Below are 12235 nucleotides of genomic sequence, written 5' to 3'. Positions count from 1 at the left end.
TAAATATGGGCCAGGACTTTGGGAATAACTTCTCTGCTCTTTTTCGAAATAGTGTCATGGGATCTTTTACGTCCACTTGATAGAGATATATAAACCACTCGGTTTAACGTCTCATCCGAAAGATGGCACCTCCGGCAGTTCAATGCTCCCTCAGCACTGCACTGGAGTGTCGGCCTAGATTTTTTTTTGTGCTCAAGTCCCTGGAGTGGGACGAACCCACAAGTTTCTGACTCAGAGGCGAGAATGCTACACACTGAGCCAAAGCTGACACTATTGGGATTTTTAGTCCTATTAAATTCTGCAATACTTTCTTTACTAATATTTAATACATTAAGTTTCTCACTCTTAGACCCTTGCACCCCACTATTTCCTGTAATTTTTGTGTCTTGTACTGTAAAGGTAGATACAGAGGGGGGATTTTAACATGGAGGAGTGGGTGGGAGATTAAAGCCAGTGAAATTGACAGTGTCAGGAACTGGCTGCAACCTGCCGACTTCCAGGTTTCACTCCAGTGTGTTAGGCTGTGTGCTCGCATCCCCCTTGGGAGAGGTGGCTTGGTAGTTAACATAACGTTAATCACTCAATTGGAGCAATATTGACACCGATTTTTAAGTCTAATGTGTATCCATGGGTTTTCTGGGATTCTTGAAAGTCACCAGTGAAAGCAAGGCGAGAACACGGTGGTAATTGAGAGGGTCAATAAATCTCGGATATCATCATCATCAATCCTCCTCGTCCTCCGTCTCCGTCATCTCCTTCTTTTTCGTCCTCTTTCTTCCCTCCCACCCCCCCCCCCCCTCCCCCAGCGAGGATGACTTGCTTCCACACCAAAAAGGGGTGAGTTCACAGATATCAGATTCATGCCTCTCCTGAGCCCCCAGTCACTTCCCTCAAAGGGACTCTTGTCACTCCTTCGCTCCTCCTGCTGTGTCTGCCCGCACTGCAATCAGCGACCTGGCTTCATAGCCGTCGCCCTCCTGCAGCAGCACGCGCTGCTCCCTGCAGTGGTATGCCGCCACATGCTGCTCCCTCCACTGGCCCCAGCCTGCTGATGGTCTTGCAGGCCGGGAACACGCCAGTTTCCGGGCCGGGCCACCGCACGTTGCTCTCTCCAATGGCCCCGGCCTGCAAGATCATCAGCAGGTGGTGCTGGTGTCCAGGAGTGATCGCGTAAGGTCAATGCTCTCCCCACTCATTGCCATCATCTGAGCCACATCTGTCAGATTCTGCACCTTAGGAGAGCACGGTCCAGCTATCCTTCCCCTCCTCCCCACGGGTTTGGCTGTCACCCAACTACTGGACCCACAGCCTCAGATGGTAAGAAACCATGGAATGTCCCACCAACACTCAAACCAATAGTCACGGAAGGGGCTGGCACCTCAATGGGCGGCACTTGCACCTCCACCAAACTCAGTAAAACAGTGGGGGCTTCATCCATCCCCTCGCCCTCACCCCCATGCTCTTGGTCTGGAGAGTGGGATTGGAAGATGTTTTCCTCTTCAGGCTCGTCCTCATCTGAATCTTCTGCATCGTCAGGGTCGGCCTCAAGTTCCTCTCCCTCGAGTGTGGGCCCACTTGTGCAGTGGTGGTTGATTTTCTCCAGGCAGGATGCATCAAAGCAGTGACCCTTTCTTCCAAGGGTGTCAATGGGTGCAAATTTGCTAGGTCTCCTCCTGTTCGAGTTCTTTCCCTTTTATTATGTGCCACCTTCCTCACAACCCAGACCACGATGCACTCCCATCAGGATAAAGAAGACAATGATGGCTTCTGATTGCTGTCAACAACCTCAGTACGGATATATGGCACCACCGACTCAGTACTCAAAGGCTCCTTTCTGATCTGCTCATGGGACAGAATGTTTATACAGGTACAATTTTCCTATTTTTCCGGATTTCGGAGAAGAAAATCCGACGTCCCGAATCCAGCAACCTCTGGGCCGAGGCCGTGCCGGTTTTAGAATTTTTCCGGATTTCGGGTCAGACACTAAAACAGCACGAGTCAGGCCGAGGGAAGCACGTGAGTCAGGTCGGGTTGGTCACACGTGGATTGAGGGTCATTCGGCAAGGCTCGGACCAATAGCACGTCGGACTCCATCTGCAACGCGCTTTTCGGACAATTCCGGTTTTTGGGATTCCGGACATTGTACTTTGCAGAGAGTTGACTTTCTACACTTTGATGGTTTCTTCTACACTTTGGAGGTTTGATCTATCAGATCACTTATGCTGCCTTCATTTAGACCTCAGTTGAGGACCAAGTTGACCAGCAACAGCAGCAGCCTGCTGTCTACAGACCTGTAGCTGCACAAGAAAGAGGGCAGCAGTAGCGAGGTGCAGCTTGCAGGAGGCCATACCTGCCACACAAGGTCTACAGGCAGAATATCTGCTTCCTTGACGTTTCGCAACAAAAGTATCTCAGGAGGCTCAGGTTGTCGTGTCGGGTGGTGGCAGACAGCTGCAGTCTACTAGAAGACGACTGCTGGATCTGGTGACCATGCTTTACCAGTGGCTGTCAAAGTTATCACCGCCCTCAACTTTCTTGTCTCTGTATTCTTCCAGAGATGTGCTGTCGGTGGCCACAAGTGTTCGCCAGGGCCACCAATTGTCAACTTTACCTGTAATGATGCCAGTCAGAATGAGCGGGCATTCAGATTTGCGACTTTGGCTGGCTTCCATCGGGTGCAGGGTTTCATCGACTGCGTGCATGTTGCAATCAAGCCAGATCATCCAGGAGTATTCATCAATGCTCCATCAACGTGCAGCTGGTGTGCAACCACAAAATGGTCTTTATGCAGATATGCACAAGATTCCTAGGCCACTGCCAAGATGCTTTCATACTGCAGCAGTTGAACTTCCCTGACGTCTTCTGCACCTCGAAGCAGATTTACCGGCTGGCTGCTCGGAGACATGGGATACCCACGGGATAAACAGTGGCTGATTACATCTCTCAGAAACCCAAGGAATGACGCCCAAGAAATCTATAATAAATGCAATATGACCGCTAGATATGTCATCGAACAAACCATCAACATGCTAAAGATGCGCTTCAGGTGCCTGGACAGATCTGGAGGTGCCCTTCTGTGCACAGCAGCCAGGGTCTCCAGAATGGTTGTGGTGTGCTGCACTCAGCACAACATTGCACAGCAGCGAGGTTTCAATCAGCAGGAGGACCAATGCACAGAGCACAGATCCTCTTCAGAGGATTTCGAAGATGTTCCCGATGTTGGGGAAGTCCAGAACCAGGGGACACAGTCTTAGGATAAGGGGTAGGCCATTTAGGACTGAGATGAGGAGAAACTTCCCTATCCCTTCACCTCCCAATGCCACAAACACAAAGCAGTTCTGCAAACAAACCAACCACCCCTTTCACATCTCTGCCCCCCCTCCCCCCATTGATTGCCATCAATTCCTGTTCCCATTCATCATCAAACAACTTAAAAAGGCCACTTGCCAGCCAGCAACCAAGAATGGGCAAGACAGGAAAGTCGTACAAAAGAATAATATTTGTGCTTCAAGTAAAGAACACAAACTTAACATAACAATGTCTAAGACAGTGGTTCTCAGTCTGGTGAACCTTCGCTGCACTCTCAATAGCAAGAACGTCCTTCCTCAGATTAGGAGACCAAAACTGTACACAATATTCCAGGTGAGGCCTCACCAAGGTCCTGTACAACTGCAGTAAGACCTCCTTGCTCCTGTACTCAAATCCCCTAGCTATGAAGGCCAACATACCATTTCAGATCTCGTTGCACCTCCCCTTTTCCTAATCTGCCGCCATTCAGATAATATTCTGTCTTCGCGTTTTTGCCCCCAAAGTGGATAACCTCACATTTATCCACATTATACTGCATCTGCCATGCATTTGCCCACTCACCTAGCCTGTCCAAGTCACCCTACAGCCTCCTAGCGTCCCCTTCACAGCTCACACCGCCACCCAGTTTAATGTCATCTGCAAACTTGGAGATATTACACTCGATTCCTTCATCCAAATCATTGATGTATATTGTAAAGAGCGGGGTCCCAGCACGGAGCCCTGCGGCACTCCACTAGTCACTGCCTGCCATTTTGAAAAGGACCCGTTTATCCCGACTCTCTGTTTCCTGTCTGCCAACCAGTTCTCTATCCACAGTATCACAGTATTACCCCCAATACCATGTGCTTTGATTTTGTGTGGGACCTTGTCAAAAGCCTTTTGAAAGTCCAAATACACCACATCCACTGGTTCTCCCTTGTCCACTCTACTAGTTACATCCTCAAAAAAATTCCAGAAGATTTGTCAAGCATGATTTCCCCTTCATAAATCCATGCTGACTTGGACCGTTTCCAAATGCGCTGCTATTTCATCATTAATAATTGATTCCAACATTTTCCTCCACTACTGATGTCCGGCTAACCGGTCTATATGAAGCAGTCCATGCCTGCATGCAGTAAGACCTGGGCAACATTCAGGCTTGGGTCAAGACCACTCAACTCCAGCCCTCTTTGTAGCCTTGTTCAAAAATATGGACAAAAGAGCTGAATTACAGAGGTGAGAGTGACTGCTCTTGACATCAAGGCAGCATATGACCGAGTGTGGCATCAAGGAGCCCGAGTAAAACTGAAGTCATTGGGAATTGGGGAAATCTTTCCACTGCTGGAGTCATACCTCACACAAAGGAAGATGGTTACGGTTGTTAGAGGCCAATCAACACAGCCCCAGGTCATCGCTGCAGGAGTTCCTCAGGGCAGTGTCCTAGGCCCAACCGTCTTCATTCAGCTGCTTCATCAATGACCTTAAGTGGGGATGTTCGCTGATGATTGTAGTGTTCAGTTCCATTTACAACTCCTCAGATAATGAAGCAGTCCATGCCCACATGCAGCAAGACCTGGACAACATTCAGGTTTGGGCTGATAAATGGCAAGTAACATTCATGCCACACAAGTGCCAGGCAATGACCATCTCCAACAAGCGAGAGTCTAACCACCTCCCCTTGATATTCAATGGCATCACCATCAACATCCTGGGGGTCACCATTGAGCGGAAACTTAACTGGACCAGCCACACACATGTAGTGGCAGCAAGAGCGGGTCAGAGGCTGGGCACTCTGGTGAGTGTCTTACCTCCTGTCTCCCCAAAGCCTTTCCACCATCGACAAGTCAGGAGTGTGATGGAATACTCTCCACTTGCCTGGATGAGTGCAGCTCCGACAAAACTCAAGAAGCTCGACACCATCCAGGACAAACCAGCCCACTTGATTGGCACCTCATCCACCACATTTAACATTCACTCCCCGTGGCTGCAGTGCGTACCATCTATAAGATGCACTACAGCAACTTGCCATGGCTTCTTCGGCAGCACCTCCCAAACCGGGACCTCTATCACCTAAAAGGACAAGGGCAGCAGGTGCATGGGAACACCATCACCTGCAAGTTTCCCTTTAAGTCTCACACCATCCTGATTTGGAAATATATCACCGTTCTTTCATCGTTGCAGTGTCAAAATCCTGGAACTCCTTCCCTAACAGCACTGTAGGAGTACCTCCACCACAAGGACTACAACGGTTCAAGAAGATGGATCGCCACCATCTTCTCGGGCAATTAGGGATGGGCAATAAATGCAGGCCTTGCCAGCGAAGCCCACATCCCGGAACATTTTTTTTTTTAAAAAGACCTATGAGTGCGCATAATAGCATGTGTTCAACTGATGGATGGAGTGCATTTGGTGAGGAAGAGGAATGAATTTGCTTTAAGATGAGGGTAAGTGGGTGTGGTGGATGGATAGATGGGGATGTGAGGAAGTGCATAGACAGATGGAGAAGGATGATTAGGCGTGCAAGATAAGTCGGTGTCAGGAGTGATGTTATGGAGTAGGCTTCAGTGCCGTGCGTCATCAACACTTTAATGCTTGAGGCGGACTCCTCCAATCTTTCTGCAATCGTGGACAGTGTGCTTGGAAGGCCTGTCAGTACATCGCATATTCTCTGCTGCTGCTCAATGATTGCCTCTTCATCAGCATCAGTGTCCAGCTGAGCTAAGCCTGGAGAGGGCTGCTGCGCTCTCCGATGCGGACTCTCCACTGCTGTCCACGCCACCATCATCTGCCCATGCTCATTTGTGAAGTGTGAGTCTTCAGGTGAAAACAAGTATCTCTTACTGGTCCCACTGAAGTGCAAGCATCTGAGCTGGTGCATGGTATGCATGAGTCGTGTGACAGTCCACCCTCAAGGATTCAGCTCCCCTGGAGTTGAGATCGCACAATGCGGGTCCTCATCATCCACTTTCCCGCTGATTGGATGGAAAGCCCGGAAGTAAAATGGTTGAGGTGGCTGAGTCATAGAGACATGTTCAACATACTTCTGGGTTTACCATGCAATAGCGGACCTCCCCGTCTCAGCTAATACCGGGTCCAAAATATTTGTTTAAAATTTCTGCCATTTCCTTATTCCCCATTATAGTTTCTCTTGTCTCTGCCTCGTAGGGACTCATGTTTACTTTCGCTAATCTCTTTTTTTTACATACTTGTATAATCTGTTTTATATTTCTTGCTAGTTTATTCTCATATTCTATATTCTCCCACTCTATCATTTTCTTAGTCATCCTTTGCTGATTTTAAAACCTTACTATTTTTGGCAACATTACAAGCCTCTTCGAATCTAATATTGTCCTTAACTTCTCTAGTGAGCCACAGTTGGACCACTTTTCCAATGGAGTTTTTATTCCTCAAGGGAAATGTATATTTGTTGAGAACTATAAATTATTTCTTGAAATGTTTACTATTGCTTATCGACTGTCATATCCTTTAATCTAACTTTCCAATTTACTTCAGCCAACTTGCCCCTCATACCATGTTATTGGCTTTGTTTAAATTTAAGACCCGAGTTTTAGACTTGGCCACGTCACTCACAAACAATATGAAATTCTATCATTATGATCAGTCTTCCCCCAGAGGATCCTTTACAATAAGATTATTAATTAACCCTCATTATGCAATACTAGATATAAAATAGCCTGAACCTCATTCCTATTCCTGTGTCATTGGTTCGTACGTTGACCTCGACAACTGGATCCTCCTCCTGCTCCAAGTTCTTCTCCAGCCGCGAGATGTCTGTAATCTTGGCAGGCAACACAGCCTTTGGAACTCCCGGTCGCGGCTGCAGAAAACAGCATCTTTCGCCCTGACTATACTGTCCCCTCCTGTGATGCCACCAGGTCTGAGAGTTGTTTACCCCCAGCTGAATGGACGCTACTGATAAGTATCACACTTTTAAAAATCCGGGTTAATTATCCTAGTTCTTTATCTTACATCTTCGATCCTTACCTTAATACTTATCCTCGATACTTATCTTGGTTCCCTTGGGTTCGGCCGCTCCTCCACACCTATCTCAGCCCATTTTCTGCTAAACTTCTAATCCGTGCCATTGTCACTTGCAGACTTGCCTATTCCAATGCTCCCCTGACTGGCGGCCTATCTACCACCCTCAGTAAACTTCAGCTCATCCAAAACTGTGCTGCCCGTATCCAACCTTACATCAAGTCCTGCTTACCCATCAGCCCTCTCTTTGCTGACCTACATTGGCTCTTCATACCACAAAGACTCAAACTTAAAAATTTTCATCCTGTTGTTTAAAACCCTTCATGGTCTTGCCCCTCGTCATCTGTAACTTCTTCCAGCCCTACAACGCTGTTCCTTTCACTTTCATCCTTTCTGCATCCCAACTCTGGCCTTTTGCCACTCCACTGCCAGCAGTGCCTTCAGCCACCTAGACTCCAGACTCTGTAATTCGCTCCCTAAACCCTTCCTGCTCTCCATCTCAATCTCCTTTTAAGACCCACATTAAAATCTACCTCTTTGACTAAGCTTTTGATCACTCTTCCTAATATCTCCTTCTTTGTTTGTGACGTCAGTGTTGCATCTTTGTGAAATATCTTGGGATGTTTTTTAACTTTAAAGGTATTATATCAACTCAAGTATTTGTTTTAGTTGTACACTGATAAAACAAATCAGTTGAGGCCATCCTTGACCTCAATTGATTTCAAAACATTTGTTTACCATATCGATAGAATGCATTATCAAATGTTATTTAGTGAATAGTATCTGCCCAATCATTTTATTAGAGGGACAGATATCCATTGTGTGGGAGATTTTGATTGGAGCTGTTTATCACGCATTCACGTGCTAGCTCCTATGACCTGTATCAAGGGAAATTACTAATCATAATAAATCTGAACTAACGGTTGTCTTCACATAATGGACCACTTTTATGACTGTTGTTTTCGGGAAACTTAACAGCTGCAGTGTATGGTATATATGGGAAGGTCAGTTCAGTGCAGTACACTGCCAATTTGCACTTCGGCTGCATTGACCGAAGTGCTGTCTTTCAGGTAAGACCTTTAGCAGAGGCCCCATCTGCCTGTTCAGGTGGACAATAAAGATTTTATCGCACTATTTGAAAACGAACAGGAGAGTTTGGACAACATTCATCACTTATCCAATGCCACCAAAAACAATTTGTCTCATTTGCTCTTTTGGTGACATTTCTGTGTCCAGATTGTCTGTTGGAGTGTGCCGACCTAACATCAGAAACTACATTTCAAAAGTAATTAAAAACAGAAAATGCTGGAAATACTCAGCAGGTCAGGCAGCATCTGTGGAAAGAGAAACAGAGTTAATGTTTCAGATTGAAAAGTCACAGACCTGAAACATTAACTCTGTTTCTCTCTCCACAGATACTGCCTGACCTGCTGAGTATTTCCAGCATTTTCTGTTTTTATTTCGGATTCCAGCATCTGCAGTATTTTGCTTCTGCTTCAAAAGTAGTTACTTGGTAAGTGCTAGAGTATGTCCTGAGAATGTGAAAGGTGCTATTTAAAACAAATCCCTCTCTGTCTTCCTTGCTTTTGAATAGTTGTAAAGAAAATTTGGTAGCACACATGCCCATGAAATAGAACCTTAATGTATACGTGAGACCATCTTTCAGGTAATTAGAATTACTGTAGTGATTATCTTCTGGCTTCTGTTAAAACTAGAAGCCAGATTAGCTCAGTATTTTCTAAGTGGAAAATTTGGCTCTGTTGAAAGGAGACAATTGTCAAACTACTGTCGCTGTGTCCATTGATGCATACAATATTGTGAAATCAGTCAGTTGCATTTGCTGCTGACGAAGTGATGGCAAATATGGTACAAACAAAATGCAACATTTAGGCGCATTAAGTTACACAAACAATGCAAATTTGCTTTGACATTTGATACTTGCTTGTACTCACTTCATAATTTAAATTGCACTTCTTTCCCTATTGCCAAATAATAGCTACTGAATTTTCACCGGGCTTCAATGTGTATTCCATTTCCTAGTGTATTTTAATATTAAAGAAGTCGTTAACACTTGACCATTGCTTGACATTCTTTTTGTAACCTAGACTGTAATAAAATGATTCTCTCAAAGCATTAAAGCATGGCTGAGTCACTTCTGCAATTCTGATTAGCTGGCTGATGGACATTCATGTGTGATACATATCTTTAAGGTTTTAAATTCTGAATTTTTAAAATTAAGATAAACCAACTGTATCAATTCACATTTTTAACAGAATAAAGTAGAAAAACTGAGACCCACTAGGTGTTCCATAAAATGAGACTTGGGTTAAGAGGAAAGAATAATGTATCAATAGGTGCTTTCAATGTGAAGTACACAACAGTAACCAGGTAAGGGAATGAACTGGCTCCAAATTGACGTTGAGAAACAAAAGGCCCAAGTTTCCACAAGAAAAAAAAACGGGCGCCCCTCCGAGCTGGGCGCCCGTTTTTCGCGCCTAAAAAAATCCTCTGTAGTCTGCACCTACTTACAGGTCCTCTGGCCCTTGGCGCAGTCAGCACGAGCTGTGGGGGGGCGGAGCCAGGTCCCGGCGCTGAAAACAGTGCCGGGACCTCTGCACATGCGCGCTACAGTCGGCACGCAAGTGCAGTAGCTCCAGGCGCCGAACTGTGTGGGAGGAGCCCGAAGCACGCAGCCCCTGACCCAATGGCCTCACTGGGGCTCCTCCCACGGCCAGCTCCTGCTCCCCGCCTAACCAGACCCGACACTCGCTCTCTCTCCCCCGCTGACCAGACCCGACCCGACACCCGCTCCCCCCCCCCCCCCCCGCCGACCAGACCCGACCCGACACCCGCTCCACCCCCCCCGACGACCCGAGACCCGCTCCCCCCCCCCGCCCCGACACCCGCTCTCCCCCCCCCGCACCGACCCGACACCCGCCTTCCCCCCCCCCCCCGCTCCTGTTCCCCGACCCGACGCCACCCCCTCTCTCTCTCTCTCTCTCCCTCCCTCCCCTCTCCCCCCCTCTCTCTCCCTCTCCCCCCCTCCCCTCTCTCTCTCTCTCCCTCCCTCCCCCTCTCTCCCTCCCTCCCTCTCTCTCCCCCTCCCGCTCAGCGGCACGAACGGCTGCAGAATTCTCCCTGGCTGAAGCACTTTCACACAAGTAGGAAGATGGTTTATTTAATCTTTTCGTGGCTTATAAATGTTTATTCAGGTTGGATTTATTTGTATAATATTTGTAGAAGTATAAATAAGGATTTATTGTCGAATTTAATGAGTTCCCTCCCCCCCACCTCGTTCTGGACACCTAATTTGTAACCTGCGCCTGATTTTTTTAATGTGTAGAACAGGTTTTTTCAGTTCTACAAAAATCTTCACTGGCTCCATTCTACTTTAGTTTGGAGTACATTTTCACTGTGGAAATTTTCAAATCAGGCGTCAGTGGCCGGACACGCCCCCTTTTGAAGAAAAAATTCTGTTCTAAACTAGAACTGTTCTACCTGACTAGAACTGCAGAAAAAAAAATGTGGAGAATTGCGATTTCTAAAATAATCCGTTCTCCACCAGTTGCTCCTAAAAAAATCAGGCGCGAATCATGTGGAAACTTGGGCCCATTGAAACACTGATCCCTATTTCATCAGGAAACACGTGTTTGATTGTTGAGTACAAACCAACCCTTCATACAATATAACATTTTGGACGTTCTGAAGGAGGTCAAGCAGAGTTGTATAAAACACACTTTCTCCTGTGCAGCGGATTTATTTTGTTCATTGCTATTGTTTGAATATAACCACTTTGTATTGAAAGCAAATCTCTTGTATAATATCCTTTTTTAAAGAACGTGCTCTCTCTTCCTCGTTTGAATAGCTCTTATTTCCCTATTGCCAAGTAATAGCTACTGGATCGTTCACTTAGCTTTGATGTAATTTATTCTGTTTCCTTGTTTATTTAAAAGTACATATAATTAACAACAATAATCTTGTCATCCTTAGTAATCTACAAAACCAGCTTGCTCCATCTTCAGCCCAGACAAATGACAATTTATCTACCAGAAGTACGCAAGCTATCAATGGACTTCATCAACATGTCTATATTCAATCCCAGTGTTTTCAGTGAGGATGAGGATGATCTTGCGGGTGAGTCTGTACCTATATTCATATAAAATGTGTTTAAACTAAGATGAGGCTTAGCCTATTTTATCCCTTGAATATTTTGGTGAAGAATCACAGATCTGAAAGTCTGCCAGTGACCTCATATTAAGCTCCTTAAATGTTGGACAGTGTACAGGGAATTATAGAAACATAGAAAATATATGCAGGAGTAGGCCATTCGGCCCTTCGAGCTTGCACCACCATTCAATCTGATCATGCAACTTCAGTACCCCATCGCAGCTCCTTAAGTTTTAGTGGATAACTAAGGGAACAGGTGGGTAATGGTTTGAAGATGGATGAAAGTTTTAACCGCTTGATCCCTTTAGCCGTAAGGGCCACATCTAACTCCCTTTTGAATATATCTAACGAGCTGGCCTCAACAACTTTCTCTGGTAGAGAATTCCACAGGTTCACAATTCTCTGAGTGAAGAAGTTTCTCCTCATCTCAGCCCTAAATGGCTTACTCCTTATCCTTAGACTGTGACCCCTGGTTCTGGATTTCCTCAACATCGGGAACATTCTTCCCGCATCTAACCTGTCCAATCCTGTCAAAATGTTATATGTTCTATGAGATCCCCTCTCATTCTTCTAAATTCCAGTGAATATAAGCCTAGTCGATCCAGTCCTCATATGTCAGTCCAGCCATCCCTGGAATCAGTCTGGTGAACCTTTGCTGCACTCCCTCAATAGCAAGAATGTCCTTCCTCAGATTAGGAGACCAAAACTGTACACAATATTCAAGGTGTGGCCTCACCAAGGCCCTGTACAACTGCAGTAAGACCTCCCTGCTCCTATATTC

General features: G+C 46.2%; 1 protein-coding gene across 1 annotated transcript in view; it reads left to right on the top strand.

The window, feature by feature from the left end:
* Window positions 1-12235, top strand: part of tulp4a (TUB like protein 4a) — a 115919-nt gene that overhangs the window by 95285 nt on the left and 8399 nt on the right. The window contains exon 5 of the mRNA XM_070891019.1: window positions 11278-11421. Coding sequence (XP_070747120.1) covers window positions 11278-11421 — 144 coding nt within the window. The remainder of the gene's footprint in view (window positions 1-11277; window positions 11422-12235) is intronic.

This window comes from Pristiophorus japonicus, chromosome 9 (genome assembly GCF_044704955.1).
Source record: "Pristiophorus japonicus isolate sPriJap1 chromosome 9, sPriJap1.hap1, whole genome shotgun sequence".
Lineage (NCBI taxonomy): Eukaryota > Metazoa > Chordata > Chondrichthyes > Pristiophoridae > Pristiophorus > Pristiophorus japonicus.
Note: the sequence above shows the minus strand (reverse complement) of the source record. Positions and strands in the feature narration are given on the sequence as shown.